This window comes from Saccopteryx leptura, chromosome 10 (assembly GCF_036850995.1).
Source record: "Saccopteryx leptura isolate mSacLep1 chromosome 10, mSacLep1_pri_phased_curated, whole genome shotgun sequence".
Classification (NCBI taxonomy): Eukaryota; Metazoa; Chordata; class Mammalia; order Chiroptera; family Emballonuridae; genus Saccopteryx; species Saccopteryx leptura.
Window position 1 is genome coordinate 50,959,554 of NC_089512.1, and position 20,283 is coordinate 50,979,836.

Genomic DNA, 20,283 nt, shown 5'->3' on the forward strand with positions numbered 1-20,283 from the left:
TGGGCACCTGCCCAATGTGAAAATCACAAATTTACATTCCTTACTCTTTTATTTAACATTCATCTGTACAACAACATAGTCTTTTTTTTTTTTTTTTGTATTTTTCTCAAGTGAGAAGTGGGGAGGCAGAGAGCAGAGAGACAGACTCCTGCATGTGCCCAATCAGTTTCCACCTAGCAAGCCCACTGGAGGGCATTGCTCTGTTGCAACCGGAACCATTCTAGCGCCTGAAGCAGAGGCCATGAAGTCATCCTCAGCACCCGGGCCAACTTTGCTCCAATGGATCCTTGGTTGTGGGAGGGGAAGAGAGAGACAGAGAGGAAGGAGAGGGGAAGGGTAGGGAAGCAAATGGGTGCTTCTCCTGTGTGTCCTGTGAGAATTGAATCTGGGACTTCCACACACCGATCTGACGCTCTACCACTGAACCAACTGGCCAGGACCCGCAACAGCATATTCTAAGTGCCTGGAGTAATATTCATTCCATCCATAAGTGAAAAAAAATTGCAGGTGAGGACGCCAATCAATATGTAATATGGAAATATCTTAAATAACAGCTTTATTGTTTTTCAGGTATTATTTAATATTTCTTCATTAATATTTTAAAACTCTTATAACATAATTTAGTTTTGTGTACTTCTTTTATTCTTATTTAAAAGTTAAATCCATGAAATGATAAACTATCTTTCGGTATATCATTTTTTTTATACTTAAAACGGTCATTAGGGCAGAGAACTGGTTGTTAAATAATTTGAATCCCACCACTGCCCATACCCTTAACCACTATTGTATACCTCACAAGGATGCGCTGGTCAAATCTGAGATCCCTAGATGATAAGCACCTGCACGTGAGTATCAACAGACCTACCTAAAGCATCAAGCCAACTCTGAGGGCAGGAGAGGAGAAGCTGGCATCATCACAGCAGCCAGCGTTTATGGGATGATTACTCTGTGCCAGGCACCATACTGAGCCTTACACATATATTACCTCTTGTAGTCTCACCTCATAGGATGTATTACTATCTCTCATAGTTGAGAGAACTGAAGGTCAAAGAGGTGAGATATAACTTGCTCAAGGTCACACATCATATTGATAGCAGAGTTGGGATTCAAATCCAGATTATTTGGCTCCAATAGGGCCTGCACTACCGACAGCCCTGGTCTCTAGTTGGGGAGGTAGGCTGTAGGGTGTTAGTGTAGGAATTAGGGGCTAACACCCACCTCGGCCACGGGATTTGGCTCCTGGCTTCACAATCCAGATGTTGCGATCTCCTTCCATATCCATCTGGGGCAACACGGCACGCAGCTGCTGCAGGACGTCCTCACAGCGCTGGACCTGAGCCTTGAGGTGCTTGAGTTCTGCCCCCTCGCTGTGGGGAGATGATGGGTCTTGGGCAGGGCTGGGTCTGGGGGCAGCATGGTAGACAGGCAAAGGGAGACACAAGCCCTCCTGGCCATGGTCCTACCAACATTGGTCATGCCCTCCCCTCCCTAAAGATTCAGATAGATCTCTTCTAAACCTCCATATCTACCTTTAAGCTGTCCCCCAAATTCTAATCAGCCCAGGGAGGCACCCAGACTGCTGGAATGGGAGAGGATGGGAAAATGCCACTTATTGCATCCCCCACCCATTCCAACACTCCATTTTCTGCCACCTCCCTTTTCCATCACATTAAAATTGACTTTGGCCTGACCATTGGTGGTGAATGGATAGTGTGGCTACCTAGGAAAATGAGGTCCCAGGTTTAAAACCCTGAGGTTGCCGGCTTGAGCACGGGCTCATCAGGCTTGAGTGTGGTTACATCTGGCTTGAAGCCCAAGGTCACTGGCTTGAAGTTCAAGGTCACTGGCTTGAGCAAGGAGTCACTGGCTCGGCTAGAGCCCACTGGTTAAGGCACATATTAGAAGCAATCAATGAACAACTAAAGTGTTGCAACTGTGAATTGATGCTTCTCATCTCTCTCCCTTCCTGTCTGTCTGTCTCCTTTCTCTCTTGCTTAAAAAAAAATTACCTTGGCAGAATTTAATTGTACTGCATCTAGAGCCAGGTTCAGTACCAAAGGCTTTACATATATAATCACTAATCCTCCCCATGGCCTTGCCAGGAAGGTTTTACTGTTCCCATTTTAGAACAGTGTAAACGGAAGCTTGGAAAGTTAAGAGTCTTGCCCAAGGCCACAAACTGAGTTAAGTGGTTGAACCAGGACATACACTCTTTCCTACCTGATTCCTCCACTTAAAAGTGCTTTTGGGGGTGCATTCCTCTTCTTTTTTTTTTTTTTTTTAGAGAGAGAGGGAGGGAGAGAGAGAGACAGGTACATTGAGCTGCTCCTGTATGTGCCCTGACCAGGGAATCGAACCTGCAACCTCCCTGCTCCGGGGTGATGCTCCAACCAACTGAACTATCAGGCCAGGGCTTACTTTTTATTGATTTTTAGAAAGACAGGAAGAGGAAGGGAAAGAGAGAGGAGGGGGAAGGGAAGCATTTGTCGTTCCAGTCTGTCTTACATTTTTTGGTTGCTTCCTATGTGGGCTCTGACTGGGGATGGAATCCACAACCTTGTTGTTTTGAGATGACACTCTTAACTGACTGCGCTAACAGGCCAGGCCCCGCATTCCCCTTCTAATCTGTACCTAACACTGGTTGACAGATGAATCCTTTCCTAGTCTAATTCTTTTCAAGCTCACCTGTGTTATACATCTCCGTGCTTTATTTCTCTTCCCTTCCTATCACCTATCACCTGACATCTATGCTTATTTGTGTGTTCCTATCCCCAGGCAGTATATCTGGCACTTATTTGGCACTCCCTTAAAGTTTGTTAAATGAATGAATGGTTGGATAAACAAGTACTTTGGCATGAGCTTGCCTCCACAACTGATCTGCACAGATTGGGGTTCATGGACAAAGAGATACCCTGTTCCCTACAGGGCACAAAATGTCCTGAACCAAACCAAGTTACAAAATATCCCAGATGGTTGCCTCATCCAAACTCTCCCATTTCTTCTCTCCTAACTGAATAGAAAGGAAGCCTTCACTCAGTGCTAACCTCTCTTTAACATCTTAGCCTCTTGAATGTCTTCAGCCATGGAGAACTTATCTCTCTTACTAAGAAGGCAGCACCAACCACTGGGATAGTGCCAAGAACAGGGACAGCCAGGCGGAAGGGTGTAGCAGGGCCTCTTATTCACATCAAAGTCCTGACCTTTTTATTTCTAGGTTTACTGGTAACTTTTCTATGAGCCATAGCACAAAGAATCTGCTCAGTAAGTCTGTGATTTGGCCCAGAAAAGTGTCACATAGAGGTAGTAGGGGCACGTGTAATTTGAAAAAGTATGTTCAGCCCTGGCCAGATAGCTTGGTTGGTTAGAGCATCATCCTGAAGCACAGAGGTTGCAGGTTTGATCCTCTGTCAGGGCACACACAAAAACAAATCGATGTTCCTATCTCTCTCTCTCTCTCGTTCTCTCCTTTCCTCTCTCTAAAATCGATAAAATAAACATAAAAAAAAGAGCCTGACCAAGTGGTGGCGCAGTGGATAGAGCATCAGACTGGAACGCAGAGTACCCAGGTTCGAAACACCTAAGTCCCCAGCTTGAGCACAAGCTCATCCAGCTTGAGTGCAGGATCACTGGCTTCAGCGTGGGATCATAGACATGACCCCATGTCACTGGCTTGGGCCAAAAGGTCACTAACTTGAAGCCCAAGGTCTCTGGCTTGAACAAGGGATCTCTTGCTCTGCTGTAGCCCCCTGGTCAAGACACATATGAGAAAGCAATCAATGAACAACTAAGGTGCCACATGAAGAACTGATGCTTCTTATCTCTCTCCCTTCCTGTCCGTCCTTACCTTTCCCTCTCTCTGTCTCTCTTGCAAAAAAATTAATAAAATAAAAAAATAATTAAAGTTTAAAAATTTAAAAAAATTAAAAGTATGCTCAACATGACAATCTGATTTTATTTTTAGCAAAAAGAGAAAACAACCAGTGTGTTTGTGGAAAGTCAATCTTGATAAAAGCCTGGCTGCTGAGTCATGGATTTGTTTTAAAAAGTTGAGAAACAGAGCCTGACCTGTGGTGGAGCAGTAGATAAAGCATTGACCTGGAATGGTTCGCAGCCCCAGGCTTGCCTAGTCAAGGCACATATGAGAGTTGGCACTTCCTGCTCCTCCCTCTGCCCTTCTTTCCCTCCCTCCCCCTCTCTAAAATAAATAAAAAGTTGAGAAACACAAACAGCATGGTGATTACCAGAGGGAAAGGTGAAGGTGGGTGGGGGCAGGTAGAAAAGGGTATAGGGGGAAACATGTTGAGAAACATAGCAGTTACTATTAAATGAATGAATTAATGAATGCTAACTATCTGTACTGGACAATTCAACAGTGTATATTATATGATGCATATATATATATATTATGAAATTCTGACTTTTGAGAGGTTCCTATAGCCCTCTAGAACTTGCCCTACACCCAGAAAGAAATAGGACTCACATTCTTTTCACATAATGCTCTAACTCAGTCTTGATAATTCTTAGTTTAAGGAGGGTGGCTTTACATATTCTAGTAGCTAAGGGGAAAATACAAGATCATTTTCATTTTCTGACTTTTTTTTTTTTTTTTCATTTTTCCGAAGCTGGAAACGGGGAGGCAGTCAGACAGACTCCCGCATGCACCCCACTGGGATCCACCCGGCATGCCCACCAGGGGGCGATGCTTTGCCCCTCTGGGGCGTCGCTCTGTTGCGTCCAGAGCCACTCTAGCACCTGAGGCAGAGGCCACAGAGCCATCCCCAGTTCCCGGGCCATCTTTGCTCCAATGGAGCCTTGGGTGCGGGAGGGGAAGAGAGAGACAGAGAGGAAGGAGAGGGGGAGGGGTGGAGAAGCAAATGGGCGCCTCTCCTGTGTGCCCTGGCCAGGAATCGAACCCGGGACTCCTGCACGCCAGGCCAATGCTCTACTGCTGAGCCAAGCGGCCAGGGCTTCTGACTTTTTTTTAATGAAGGTGAGAGCGAGAGACACAGGGAGAGAGATGAGAAGGATCAATTCATAGCTGCAGCACCTTAGTTGTTCATTGAATGGTTTCTCATATATGCCTTGACCAGGGGCTACAGTCAAGCCAGTGACTCCTTGCTCAAGCCAGCGACCTTGGGCTTCAAGCCAGTGATCTTTGGGCTAAAGCCAGTGATAATGGGGTCATGTCTATGATTCCATGCTCAAGCCAGCAACCCAACACTCAAGCTGGTGAGCCTGCACCCATGCTCAAGTAGGTGACCTTGGGGTTTCCAACCTGGGTCCTCAGCATTCTAGGTCTACATTCTATCCACTGCACCACCATCTGGTCAGACATTCATTTTCTGACATTTAAAAAAGATACAAATGATGGGGGCATGTTGTGGGGGGTTGAGGTTGTTATATTGAATGGGACACTTGAATTCATATTAATACAATAAATTTTAAAATTTAATAAAAAAAAAAGATACAAATGAATTATCAATGGTATGGGTTTACTCAGTATGTCATTTAAAGTTCATTTATTAGTTCTTCAGTCTCCCCTATCAAATCATAGAATCTGCCTGACCAGGCGGTGGCGCAGTAGATAGAGCATCGGACTGGGATGCGGAAGGACCCAGGTTCAAGACCCCAAGGTCGCCAGTTTGAGCGCAGGCTCATCTAGCTTGAGCAAAAAAAACTCGCCAGCTTGGATCCAAGGTCGCTGGCTCGAGCAAAGGGTTACCCAGTCTGCTGAAGGCCCACGGTCAAGGCACATATGAGAAAGCAATCAATGAACAACTCAGATGTCGCAACGAAAAACTGATGATTGATGCTTCTCATCTCTCTCTGTTCCTGTCTGTCTGTCCCTATCTATCCCTCTCTCTGTCCCTGAAAAAAAAAATCATAGAATCTGTTCCATTTTTTTCTATTAACCCCACCCCAAGTCAGGCCCTCAGCACTCCCACCTGATTTGCTGTAAGTCTCCCACTTGAGCATTGTGTCCCTTGAGGCCAGGGACTATGTGTCACTTCTGGGGCCTGGCACAATGCTTGGCACAATAAAGGCTCAATAAACGCTGAGTGTTCTCCTACCTTTAGGACCCTCTCCCTCCAGTCTCTCCTGCACACCTCTGCTGAACAGAATCTCCCTACAACAGCTCCAGTCTCATTCTGACAATCCTTTCCTCTGCTCAAGAACCTTTTTCCAAGGTGTGTTCTGAAAACACAACCCCTCAGGATGTTTGGAGGGGGTTAGGGTCAGGTAAGTATAGGATATACAGCCCTGGCCAAGTAGCTCCGTTGGTTAAAGCATTGTCCAGATATGCCAAGGTTGCAGGTTCAATCCCTGGTCAGGGCACATACAAGAATCAACCAATGAATACATAAATAAGTGGAACAACAGCCTGACCAGGCGGTGGCACAGTGCATAGAGCATCGGACTAGGATACAGAGGACCCAGGTTTGAGACCCTGAGGTCGCCAGCTTGAGCGCGAGTTCATCTGGTTTGAGCAAAGCTCACCAGCTTGGACCCAAGGTCACTGGCTTGAGCAAGGAGTTACTCGGTCTGCTGAAGGCCCACAGTCAAGGCACATATGAGAAAGCAATCAATGAACAACTAAGGTGTCGCAACGAAAAACTGATGATTGATGCTTCTCATCTCTCTCTGTTACTGTCTGTCCCTATCTATCCCTCTGTCTCTATAAAAAAAAAAAGTAGAACAACAAATTGAAGTCAGTAAACTTAAAAAAAAAAAGGATATACAGTAAGTCCTCACGTTGTAGATAGGTTCTACAACTAATTGATGTGTAACAAAACCAACTTTACCATAGGCTAATTGATACAAACAAAAGTTAAGTTCCTACAGCATTTCATCAATGTTATAAGAAAACAACGTTATTTGAGGATCTGCTGTATTGCATAATCTCTCACTGGGATATATACCACCAATAGTTTTTTAAAAGCCCCACACAACGGACACTGTTTTAATTTTTAATTTTTTTAAATTAATTTTTAGAGAGGAGAGAGAGAGAGAGAGAGAGAAAGAAGGGGGAGGGAGGAGCAGGAAGCATCAACTCCCATATGTGCCTTGACCAGGCAAGCCCAGGGTTTTGAACCGGCGACCTCAGCGTTTCCAGGTCAACGCTTTATCCACTGCACCATCACAGGTCAGGTGACGCTTGTTTTAATTAACTTTGTTTAACCCAATGTTTTCTAAATATGATTGACCACAAAAGCCCTTTTTTCTACAAAACTGATTTATATCCTGTAGAATTAACATCTAATGTAACACACTTTGGGAAACACTGGTTTCTAGGATAAAATCTAAATGATTTAATAGATTCTTAATAGTCTCTGCTCAGTACACAATACAAATTATACTGTCTAATCCTACCTTTGAGAAAGACATTTTTTTAAAATCTACTATGCATAGATTTTTAATATACTTTTGAGAAAAGTAAAGCTCAGAGATTAGTGACATTCCCAAGGTCACAGAACTTGAAAGTTGCAAAGCCAGGACTTGAACTGTCTCTCTGACAGCACAGCCATGATCCTTGTGAATATGCTATGCCAAGATCCAGAAAGAATGGTTTGTATGCCATCATAAAGACAGTGGTAGCCCCTGAGAGTTATTGAGCAGGAGAGTAACAAGGTGAGCAAAAGGGAGAGGCTTAGGGAAGAGATGAGGACCTGCACTAGAAAGAGAGGTTTGTCCCTGAGAATTAGCTCAGAACATGGAAGCCCCCTAGCAAGGAGCACCTGCCCGTGCCCCACGCCACAGCTGCAGAGGTACTCACTGGACCACTTGGTAGTAGCGTTGGAGGAAGAGGGACCAGCCCATAGGGCTGAGGTACAGCGGGGCCTTCAGGTCACTGTCAATATCTCGGTGGGCCAGGTTGCTAAGGTGCTCCTCACAGGCACACAGAGCCTCATCCACAAACTCTGGGGACACCATCACCGGCCTTTTCTCCAGTTTCTTGGGCTGCTTGTCTCCTGCAGAGGTAGGGAGGGGTCTGTCACTATCTGACAGGTAACATGACACTTGCCATGGCACCCATAGCTCCAACACCTGTCACTTACCTGAGGACTCATCCTAAACACACTTGAGGTCCAGCACACACCTGTATCCCTTACTGCCTTGGGACCTGTCAGTTACCTGAGGCTTTGTTCTAAATTTACCAGAGGCCCTAGTGTTCACCCTTGGCCCCCACTGTCCCAGGACCTGTCACTCACTTGAGAATCCACCCCAGCCATCCCCAGGGCCTCCGTACCTATAGCCCCAGACACACCTGCAGCCTCTCTGCTACTGGGTCCTCTGACACACACACAAGGCCCTGTGCCTGATCCTGGCACACAACAGTCTTCTTTGCACCTGACGCACCCAGGGAGTAGCAATGGGGAGGTCTCCCTCTGAAAGAGGCAGGGATTTCCCACCTCCCAGTAGACTACCCCTTATGTCCCTGGATGACAGCCTCCTGATTACAATATGGGGACTTTGAGGTAGTAGCTAAGTCCAGAAAGGGAAAGGGAAAGGGAAAGGGAAAGCAATGAGTTGGGCCAATATGGAATGTGGCCTTCTCTGTGTCCCTCTCCATAAGGCACAGGGGTCCTCAGACAACCTGAAACTACATGGTTGCACTACTCCCTCCTCCAGAGACCTAAGTTCCCTATAGTCAGGACTTAATCTGTCCTTGCTAGAGAGCTTGGGCACATGCCAGCACCATGGGAGAGCCGAATAAGGCAGTAGATTAACAAATGAACAGGAAGATAGGTTGGTAGGTAGCTGGGACAGAATAATAAATAAGTGGATGGATTGGAGGATACACAGGTGGTGGATAGGAGGATGGAAAAGCAGGTGGATAGATGGGGAGATGGGTCTGTGAAAGGACAGGTAGGAAGGCAGAGGAGTGGAGCGATGGATAGGAAGTGTATTGCTGAGAGAAGGTAAGTGAATGAGATCAACAGTGTGGGGATGGGTAGGGAGACGGATGGATGGATGGATGGATAGATAAATGGTAGGCAGATGTGAGATCAGTGGGTCTGTGGATGAGTAGGTAGGTAGATAGATGAGATGGATGGAAGAACAGATGGCAGGATAAATTTATGGATAGCTTGCTGGGAAGGGGTGGTGGAAGGGCAGATGGATATGGAGAATACATAGATGTGTGGATGAATAATGAATGGATGGGTGGATGTGTGGGAGGATAAATTGGTGGAGCAGTGGAGGGAACCACACCACACTTACCTGGGGCCTCTTCCTCTTCTGCCTGGAGAGAATATGACTTCCATTCGGACTTGACCACCAGCTTGAGAACGTTGCGGGCAGCTGTCAACCAGAAGTCCTCTGCTCCCGGGGTAGGGAACACTCTACTCAGCCCTTAGGCTCCGGCCTTGTTCTGGTTTTGGAACCTGATCGTGATCTGCCCCATTTTGGATCCAGAACCTGGCTACTTTCTGTCTCTAGAACCTGGGTTAGAACCTGGCTCTTGTTACAACTATAGAACCAGACCTAGAGTCTGACCTGACTTGGCTCATATTCTGCCTTCAGAATCAGACCTAGACTTGTCTGACTTCTCTCTTCTGTTCCTGATAGACTTTTGATACTTATTCTACCCAGTGGAATTTGACACAGGCTGGAACCTACTCTGGATTCCAGACTCAGTTCACTGACTAACTTTTAGGACCTGCTCTAGAATATAAATTAAACTATCTAAGATCTTCTAGAAGTCTGGGTTGACCAAGCTAGGAGGCTCATTAAGAAAGGCATATTAGGGAAAAATAAGGATTAGGGACAGTGAAGGGATTCTGCTGGGGTGGACAAGAGCATGAGGAGAGAAGTCCTTTGCTCTCCAACATGAGCCAGGGCTAAAGCCTTCATTCTTCAGCCGGAGGGGTCCAGGCACAGAGCTGGACATTTCCTTACCTATGAAGGCCTTTTTGTCATCCTCGGCTCCCAGGCGGTAGCAGCGTGGGAAGAAGGAGTCAGCATCAGCCTCATCAAACCATGGCAAATTCCGGAGATTGAGACATAGACCCACCTATGGAGTTAGCTGCTGAGGGAGCAGGCGGGGCGGGGGAGGGAGCTTTCCCAGATAACCATCCAGGGGTTCCCCACCCCGGCACATCTCCAGGCAGCTTAGGGAGTCTCTGTCTGGACATTCTCAGAGCCTCTGCACACTTGGTATGCCTGACATATTCATACCATGCAGTCCCTTTACCGAGAATGCCCCGTATCCCTCCTATCCACCCTTTCACATTCTTAAAGATCTGCTTCCTCTAGGAATCCTTCCCAGCCCACATCAAAAAGTGCACTAGCAGGTCCCAATTATAAAGACTTCATTTTACCACAATCCTAAAAGATAATTTTACTAGTATTCTCATTTAAAGGTGAGGAAACTGCAGCTCAGAGTGATGGAGTCACTTGTTAATAAACCAGTTAAGAGAATAGATCCATCATTCAGATATCCTCTACTTAGAAGGTAATCATTGGACTCAGTGTTTCTTCTGCCTCCAGAATCCATTTGTATCCTGGAATCTGTTGTCAATATCTACATGTGCCAGACATTCTGCAAGGGGTTGGATTTGAACCCAGATCTGTCGGACTTCAAATCTCACTGAATTATATACCAAATACCTCCTGAGAAATCTTTCTTACAGAGAAGGAGAGCAGGGAATTGGGTTGCCAGCCCAAGGGCTGGGGGGTTGGTAACTGCCATGCCTACTCCCTAAGGGAGCCCACCTTTGTGGTAAAGGAGCCAGCCCGGGCATAGTGGTTTATCACTTGATCCTTTGAGAGGAAGCGACAGTCCAGCACATCCCTCCGAGTGGTCCAGATGAAGTAGGGGATCTCATTCCGAACCATGCGGGACTGGGGAGAGGAGATAGGGGAGACTGGTGTGGGCAGCGCAAGGCTAGAGGAGGCTTCTTCCTTCCTGCTGAGCAGGGTGAGTGGATGAAAAGAGAGAATGCTTCTAAGGTGGCCTCTAGCCCACATACCATCTTTGTGTAAAATAAAAAAGGACAGCTCTTTCTCCAGGGCACACACAGTGAGCAGAGAGGAGGTTGGCTTGCAGCTTTCTGTGGCCAAATGCCCCTAGGCAGTGACTAAGCTATATAGCTGAATATCACACCTTGTTCTGCCCTATGGCCATCAATGACTTGCTCTGCAGTAGGATGATGACCTCAAACTTATAGGCACATAGCATGTGACAAAGGCTCTACGTCTCTGTCTTTTCTACAACTTTGAGAGTAAGTTTATTAATAAACAATAATATCACATGCTAGACCATGTTCTAAGTGCTTTCTGTGTCAACTCATTTAATCCTCATCACAACCTTATGAGGCAGGTGCTATAGTTATCCTATTTCACAAATGAGGAAACTGAGGCACGAAGAGGGTAAGTGACTTGTCCAAGGGCTCAGAAGTTTGCACCATGTGAAATTGCCAATACTCAACCTTTCCTGACATATAAAAATGGCAATTTGGCCTGACCAGGTGGTGGCACAGTGGACAGAGCTACCTGGGATGCTGAGGTCATTGTCCCTCACCACTCTGCTGGCCCATCCAGGCTTTACAGAAGCAACCAGGTTTTACCACAGATGGGGAAACTGGGGCTCAGAGAAGAAAAGAACCTGTGTGAGGTCATCCAGTTGGATTCTAGTGCTCTCCCTCCAACTAAGCAAACCCCTTTCAGACCCCTGGGCCCTCACCATCAGATCATGTGTCCCCTCCAGGTCATCAAATTCCAGTACATCATCGAAGGTGAACAGTTGTGGTGGCTGGAGCACCTCGTTCTCAACTTCATCCTCTGAAAATGCAGAGCCCAGGTCTGGTGAAGCCCCTGTCCATGCTCCTAGGCCCATAACAAAGTCTCAACCTTGGGACAGTGGGAACCAAAGGAAAGGGACTCAGGAGAGACAGCTTATAGAAAGGGAGGGAACTGCTCACCATCCTCAGTGGTGTCGCTATCACCCATTACTGAGCTATCCAGATTTTTCTGGGGTGGCGCCAGGGCAGTGCCTGAGGAATGTACCATCTTCTTCTCCACCCAGCCCCTCTGGCGCAAGAGGCACCGGATTACTGGGTAGCACCCATGGATCATAAAGATCTTCTTCTGCTGTTAGGTGAGAGAAGGTTACTTGTTCAGCAAGTATTCAGACATAGTAGTATGTGCCAGACATAGGGGATGGTCAACCAGACAGTTATGGGTTCTGCCTTCAGATTTTTAGTTATTTTAAAATTGTTTTAGCCTGACCAGGCAGTGGCACAGTGGATAGAACACTGACCTGGGACACTGAGGACCCAGGTTCAAATCCCTGAGGTCGCTGGCTTGAGCATAGGCTCACGTGGCTTGAGCACAGGGTCTCTGGCTTAAGCATGGGATCATAGCCATGACCCATGGTCACTGGCTTGAGCAAGGAGTCACTGGCTCAGCTGTAGCCCCCTGGTCTAGGCATGCATGACAAAGCAATCAAGGAACAACTAAGGTGCCGCAACTACAAGTTGATGCTTCTCATTTCTCTCCCTTCCTGTCTGTCTGTCCTCATCTGTTCCTCTTTCTGTCTCTGTCTCTCTCGTGAAAAAAAAAGAGAAAAATTTTAATTAATTTTTAAAGAGAGAGGAAGGGAAAGAGAAAGAGAGAAAAAGCAAGAAACATCGATTTGTTGTTCTACTTATTTATGCATTCATTGTTTGATTCTTTTATGTGTCCTGACCAGAAATCAAACCTGCAACTTTGGCATATTGAGATGACGATCTGACCAGCTGAGCTACATGGCCAGAGCCTGGGAGATTTTTATATTCTAGTAGGGGAACCTGACCAGGTGATGACACAGTGAATAGAGCATCGGACTGGGATGCGGAAGGACCCAGGTTCGAGACCTCGAGGTTGCCAGCTTGAGCACAGGCTCATCTGGCTTGAGCCAAAGAAAGCTCACTAGGTTGGACCCGAGGTCGCTGGCTTGAGCAGGGGGTTACTCGGTCTGCTGAAGGCCTGCGGTCAAGACACATATGAGAAAGCAATCAATGAACAACTAAGGAGTCCCAACGAAAAACTGATGATTGATGCTTCTCATCTCTCTCTGTTCCTGTCTGTCTGTTCCTATCTATCCCTCTCTCTGACTCTCTCTCTGTCCCTGTAAAAAATAATAATAATAAATATATTCTAGTAGGGGAGACAGATTATAAACAAGTAGGTAAATAGATATGCATGGTCAAAATTATAATGGTAGCCCTGGCCGGTTGGCTCAGCGGTAGAGCGTCGGCCTAGCGTGCGGAGGACCCGAGTTCGATTCCCGGCCAGGGCACACAGGAGAAGCGCCCATTTGCTTCTCCACCCCTCCGCCGCACTTTCCTCTCTGTCTCTCTCTTCCCCTCCCGCAGCCAAGGCTCCATTGGAGCAAAGATGGCCCGGGCGCTGGGGATGGCTCTGTGGCCTCTGCCCCAGGCGCTAGAGTGGCTCTGGTCGCAATATGGCGACGCCCAGGATGGGCAGAGCATCGCCCCCTGGTGGGCAGAGCGTCGCCCCGTGGTGGGCGTGCCGGGTGGATCCCGGTCGGGCACATGCGGGAGTCTGTCTGACTGTCTCTCCCCGTTTCCAGCTTCAGAAAAATGAAAAAAAAAAAAAAAAAAAAAAATTATAATGGTAATTGCTAATATTTACCAAACACCTACTATGTGCTAAAGCATTTATATACATTACTAACAATAACCTGTTTGGTTTTTTCCCCTGTATTTTTCTGAAGTTGGAAACGGAGGCAGTCAGACAGACTCCCGCATGCGCCCGACTGAGATCCACCCGGCATGCCCACCAGGGGGCGATGCTCTGCCCATCTGGGGCGTCGCTCTGTTGCAACCAGAGCCATTTTAGCACTTGAGGCAGAGGCCACAGAGCCATCCTCAGCACCCAGGCCAACTTTGCTCCAATGGAGCCTTGGCTGTGGGAGGAGAAGAGAGAGACAGAGAGGAAGGAGAGGGGGAGGGGTGGAGAAGCAGATGGGCACTTCTCCTGTATGCCCTGGCCAGGAATCGAACCCAGGACTCCTGCACACCAGGCCAACGCTCTACCACTGAGCCAACCGGCCAGGGCAATAACGTTTGTTTTTTTTTAAATTTATTGATTTCCAGAGAGAGGAGAGAGAGTGAGAAAGGGGGGTGAGGAGAAGCAGGAATCATCACCTCATAGTAGTCGCTTCTGGTATGTGCCTTGACCAGGCAAGCCCAGGGCTTCGAACCAGCAACCTCAGTACTCCAGGTAGAATGCTTTATCCACTGTGCCACCATAGGTCAGGCAACATGTATTTTTAATAGAGGCCATTATCCTGCCGAGGATGGCTCCATGGCTTCCACCTCAGGTGCTAAAGGAATGCAATGGCTCAGCTGCTGAGCAGTGGAGCTACGGCCCCAGATGGGCAGAGCATTGCCCTCCAGTGGGCTTGCTAGGTGGATACCAATCAGAGCGCATGCGAGAATCTGTCTCTCTGCCTCCCCTCCTAGGAAAGGAAAGGAGAAAGGAGAGGGAAGGAGAGGAGAGGGAGAGGAGAGGGAGAGGAGAGGGAGAGGAGAGGGAGAGGAGAGGAGAGGAGAGGAGAGGAGAGGAGAGGAGAGGAGAGGAGAGGAGAGGAGAGGAGAGGAGAATAAAACAGATGCCATCATCCTCATTTAACTGGTTATGAAACAGGGGCATAGAGAGATTGAGTAGCTTAGACACACAGTTAAGTGAAAAAGCAGGGATTTAAATCCAGGTTGACTGGCTCCAAAAACTGGATACTTACTGGAGATCCAGAGAAACTAGAAATACTACATACACAGTCAGGGAAGGTGGAGAAGAAGCCATGAGTTTACAGAGCTGGGCAAATGGTGGTTCAGGCAAAGGGGAAAGCAAGTGTAAAGGTCTTAAAGCTGGAGAAAGGTCTAAAGGAACTAGAAGGAGGCCAGGGTGAGGGTAGAAATGAGGAGAGAGTTTGAGGAGGTAGGTCATAGCTAGACAGTGGAAGGCCCTACAGGCCCTGGAAGTGGTTTTGAATTTTATATCAACAGCAGTGTGAAACACTAAAGGCGAAGTGAGGGAATGCTGTGACTGGAGGCTTTATAAGTTTGACATGCTGCTGTATGGAGACTGGATAAAGGAGACAAAGATGGAAGCAAGGAGGCCAGTTAGAAGGCTGTTGTGGTTTGTGTAGGAGAGAAATCACAAATGGGTAGAATGAGGGTGGCTACAACAGAGAAGGGGAGAAGGTAATAGAGTTGAGACTTGTTAGGAAAGAGATGACTTGGTTTTGCTGATGGGAATAGATATGTGGTTGGGTGAGCAAAGATCAGATTTCTGGCATAAGCAACTAGGAGATGGGAAAGACCAGAGACTAGTGAAGATTGATTTAGGCAGGAAAATCAAGAGTATGGTTTGAAATGTGAAAATGCTTGTAAGTTCTCTGGATGGAAATGTCAAGTAGGTGACTAGATCTACCTAGTGTTTAGTCAGAACACAGGCTGGGCAGGAAAGGACAGGTCGAGGGTACAGTACACAGTCTGGACTCACAGCCAAGGAAACATGTATTGGAGGGATCCGGGGACCCACTAAAGTCCCAGGTACCTTCAAAAATCAGCAGCAGGGAGGGAGAAAGAAAAACCAGAAGTGAGCAGATAGCCAAGAGGAAAGGATGTGTGGGGCAGCAGTAGAGAAGGACACAGGGTGCCCAATCAGATTAGGACAGAAAAGGGGATGCTCCTGGGAGGTCCCTAGTGACCCTGACTAGAGTGGTTATCAGAAGCAAGTGGGGAAGGGCACAGAAGCAGAGTGGTGAGAGCTGAGAAGTGAATCCCAGGTAAAGAAGTAGACAAGTATGCGAAGAGAAAGGGTATCAAAAATAGGGAGGTGTACTCTGTGTCTCCCTGTGTCACCCCAAAAAAGAAAAATAGGGAGGTATTTAAAGATAGGTGTGGGATCAGGGTTGTTTGTTTAAAGATTGACTTATATTTTTTAATTTAAAATATTTTTCTTTTATTGATTGACTTTAGAGAGAGAGAGAGATAAAGGAACAGAGAGAGGGAGGGAAGAGGGAGAAAGAAAGAGAGAAGCATTCATTTGTTGTTCCACTTAGTTGTGCATTCATTGGCCACTTTTGACTGTGCCCTGACTGGGGATGGAATCTGCAACCTTGGTGTTTGGGGAGCACGCGCTAACCCACTGAACTAACCGTCCAGGGCCTTGTTTTTTAAGAATGTTAATAAAATAGTTCAGGGAGGCAGGCTGAACCACTCTAGAACACCGCCCCCCAACCCCCTCCAACCTTGACAGCTCTCTCCACGTGGATCTTGGCGTTTCTGAGACGGCCCATGTGATTAGACGCCTTGGACAATCCTGGCCAGAGTACAAGGGAACCTGTGAAAAGATGCGTAGTGAAAGCTCAGCCTGGCATCTCCCCTGGCTCCCAAAGCCCACGCTCCTTCGATATCTCTACCCTTCATCCGGATGCCCAATCTCTATCACTCTTCTCCCGAATCCCATTTCACCACCCTAAACTCCTCGTCCTCGCCGCCACCGCTTCGGGCCAGGATGAGCCGACTGAAATGGGCCTCACCGTCTTGCAGCCCTGCATCATCAAGGGCTAGGGTGTGAGAGGGCCCAAGGGGGCGTAGATCCGAGGCGCCCTGGGCGTGAGTGCCGAGGGCTAGCGACTCGAAGGCGCGGCTTAGGCAGCGAACTAAGGCGGGGCTGCCGGCTGGGCGTTCGCCAGCTGCTCGAGCTGGGTCTGGTAGGGCGGAGGCGGGCCCGGGCCATGGCAGCGTCTCTGGAGGCTGGAACGCTAAGTGGCAGCATGCCCAGGGACACGGGAAGCCGCAGCTGCATACCGGGCCACCCTCCTGGCCATACGAGGCGGCAGAGCCCCGGTTTGTGACCCTCAGCTCCCCTCCACTCAGCAGCACGGCAAGGCGGGGGCCCTGCATGCGGCCTTCGCCGCGCGTGCCCGCTCCCCCCCTACGCCCTGCGCCACCGCCTCTCGCGGGAGAGCCCTGCAGAGACCGAAGCTGGGTCCTCGGTTCCGAGGCTCCGCCCTCTATTTGTTGTCTCCTTGGGAACCATTACCCGCCACAGTCAGGCCTCGGTTGTTTGGCTCTGAATCTCTTTCCAGCAGGCGAACTCCAAACCTCACCTGCCCAACTCTTGATGTGCAAAGCGCTGATGAAAGCGCATAGCACTGGGCTGCCGTTACTATCAGTGCCATGGTTCCTCATGGAGTACTTCCTGGGGTTTCAGTTAGTCAGTCCGCAGTATTTACAAAGGACCATGTGTTAGCCAGGAGTAGTCAACCTTTTTATACCTACTGCCCACTTTTATATCTCTGTTAATAGTAAAATTTTCTAACCGCCCACCAATTCCACAGTAATGGTGATTTATAAAGTAGGGAAGTAACTTTACTTTATAAAATTTATAAAGCAGAGTTACAGCAAATTAAAGCATATAATAATTACATACCAAGTACTTTATGTCAGATTTTCGCTAAATTTGGCAGAATAAATCTTTATAAAACAACTTACTATAGTTAAATCTTTTATTTATACTTTGGTTGCTCCACTACCATCCACCATGAAAGCTGGAACGCCCACTAGTGGGCTGTAGGGGCCAGGTTGACTATCACTGTGCTAGGCAATGGGCTGGTCCCTGATCCATGAGTTGTTTCAGGCTAAGGCCCCACTCTTAAAACATAAGCCCACGTTGCCTGACCAGGTGGTGGCACAGGGGACAGTGTTGGACTGGGACACAGAGGACCTAGGTTCAAAACCCAGAGGTCCCCAACTTGAGCACAGGGTGCGGGCTTGAGCCCAAAGGTCGCTGGCTTGAGCAAGGGGTCATTAGCTTTGCTGTAGACAACCCCTTCAGTCAAGGCACATATGAAAAGTAATCAATGAGCAACTAAGGTGCCACATGAAGACTTAATGCTTCTCATTTCTCTCCCTTCCATTTGTCTGCCCCTATCTCTGTCCCTTGCTCTGTGGCAAAAACAAAAATATATAACCCTGTGTTATTACTCATAAAGGTTGTCCATTTGTCATGGAAATCAAGGGTTGAGGAGCAAACTTTAGCAATGTCCGTTTAGGCAGAGTCCAGGAAAGAGTATCCTGGTCCAAACAACTAGCTTTGTGTTGTCACTAGCTAGATCTGCCCATTCAGTGAAGATGGGTCCTCCACTTAGCTGTCTAGCCAAACCCAACCACCAGATCACCCTCCCAACACACTGGCTGGTGACTGGGCCCCCCTTCCCCTGCCCTGAGAGGGCCAGCTGATTGGAAACCATCCAGTCTGTTCTCATCGGGCAGCAAATTTGGTTTTAGGAGTTCCAAATCCTGGGAGATAGATCCATGACAAGAGTTTTGGTGGCTCACCCAGGCAATGCTGTCCTGAGAGGGTTGCATGAGCAGCTGTCCTACTCTATAGCGAACATCTGTAGGCACTTTTAGCATTCACTACAAAGCTAGAACACAGTGACATGCCCCAGAGGAGGGCACACCTCATTCTGCAAGTGATGGGGAGGTCACAGAAGTAAGTCATAAAGGGTATGGTAGCTGTCCAAGTTGCCCTAAGCCCCAACCCCTCCTCCCTTTATTACCTTTCTATCACTTTAAAGAGACCCTTTGGCCATCTGAAAGAAACTCTTTTGAAAGCTCAACTCAAAGGCCAACCCTTCTGAAATTTCCTGGCACCCTCTTCCATAAATATATGCCTTGTGGGGCCCACATTTATATTAGTGAATATGAAACACTTCAGCATACCCATTTACATACCTGGCTCTTTTAATAGTCCCCCAAGTCTCTCCAAGCCAGGGGTAATGTTTTTCCCCAAATCTAGCATGATGGAAGTTATCAGCTTAAATAGTTGGGTGGTGGAAAGATCTATTGTGTATTTACTACCTGTAGAGCAGGTACTATGTCAGTTTACATTCATTATCTCCATATTCTAGATTAAGAAACTGAGGAACAGGCCCTGGCCAGCTGGCTCAGCGGTAGAGCGTTGACCTGGTGTGTAGAAGTCCCGGGTTCAATTTCCGGCCAGGGCACACAGGATAAGTGCCCATTTGCTTCTCCACTCTTCCCACTCTCCTTCCTCTATTTCTCTCTTCCTCTCCTGCAGCTAAGGCTCCATTGGAGCAAAGCTGGCCCGGGCACTGAGGATGGCCCCATGGCCTCTGCCTCAGGTGCTAGAATGGCTCCAGTTGCAACAAAGCAATGCCCAGATGGGCAGAACATCACCCCCTAGTGGGCATGCAGGGTGGATCCTGGTTGGAAGCATGCAGGAGTCTGTCTCTGCCTCCCCCCTTTTCACTTCAGAAAAATACAAAAAAAAAAAACCCAAAAACTGAGGAACAATTTAAATAACTTGCTAAAATTCAGCAGCAAGAGTTGGGACTCAAACACAAGTGTTTTTGACTTTGCAGTTTCACCAAGAAGTCTGGCAGTGTCCAACAGAGCTTCTGTGATGATGAAATGTTCTACATATATATGTACTATCTGAAAGCACTAGTCACTGGTAGCTATTTGAGCACTTTAAATGTTGCTGGTGAGAATGAGGAAGTGAACTTTAAACCCTATTTAGTTTGAATAATTTAAAGGTAAACAGCCACATGTGACTACTGACTAATTTTAGCATAGTAATCAGTAGAGGCAATAGTCTACTCTTTAAAATTATTTTTTGAGGCAAGTTGCATCACTTTAGTTGTTCATTGCTTGCTTCTCATATATGCCTTGGGGGTGGGAGTGGGGGTGGGGCCATCAAACCAGCAACCTTGGGCTCAAAACAGTGACCATGGGATCATTTGATGATCCCATGCACTGAAACTGGCAACCTCTGGGGTTTCAAACCTGGGACCTCAGTGTCCCAGATCAATGCTCTACCCACTGCACCACCACCAGTCAGGTTCATATTTTTTAAAATTTCCACTGATTTAAAAAAAAGGAACCAGAAGCAAGAGAGACAGGGTTGAGAGTGGGGAGCGCCAACTCATTGTTCCAGTTAGCTATGTACTTTGGTTGCTTCTCTTAAGTGCCCTGACTGGGGATGGAACCCATGACCTCAGTGTGCCAGGATGATGCTCTATTCACTGAGTCACCTAGCCAGGGCTGAAATCTATCTACCCTTTTGCTCACTGGCTAGATTTGGGGCAAGCTGCTGCATCTCATGGAACCAGAGTTTCCTTAGCCATAAAGTGAGATCATTATCTCTGAGGTTGACTTTTAGGTCAAAAGAGCTCATTAAGTGAAAAGGACCAAAGCTCTTTATAGGCAGAGAGGGCAGTTTTAGAAATGGATGGTA

General features: G+C 47.5%; 1 protein-coding gene across 1 annotated transcript in view; it reads right to left on the reverse strand.

Moving 5' to 3' along the window:
- TTLL3 (tubulin tyrosine ligase like 3) overlaps positions 1 to 16,995 on the reverse strand; it is a 36,835-nt gene extending 19,840 nt beyond the window's left edge. Inside the window, 11 exon segments of the mRNA XM_066351368.1 lie at positions 1,219 to 1,367; positions 7,775 to 7,970; positions 8,267 to 8,303; positions 8,306 to 8,349; positions 9,223 to 9,321; positions 9,901 to 10,015; positions 10,717 to 10,845; positions 11,687 to 11,784; positions 11,925 to 12,093; positions 16,265 to 16,356; positions 16,556 to 16,995. Of these exon segments, the coding sequence (XP_066207465.1) occupies positions 1,219 to 1,367; positions 7,775 to 7,970; positions 8,267 to 8,303; positions 8,306 to 8,349; positions 9,223 to 9,321; positions 9,901 to 10,015; positions 10,717 to 10,845; positions 11,687 to 11,784; positions 11,925 to 12,093; positions 16,265 to 16,356; positions 16,556 to 16,922 (1,495 nt within the window). The 5' untranslated portion in view covers positions 16,923 to 16,995.
- Between the last annotated feature and the right edge of the window lie 3,288 nt (positions 16,996 to 20,283).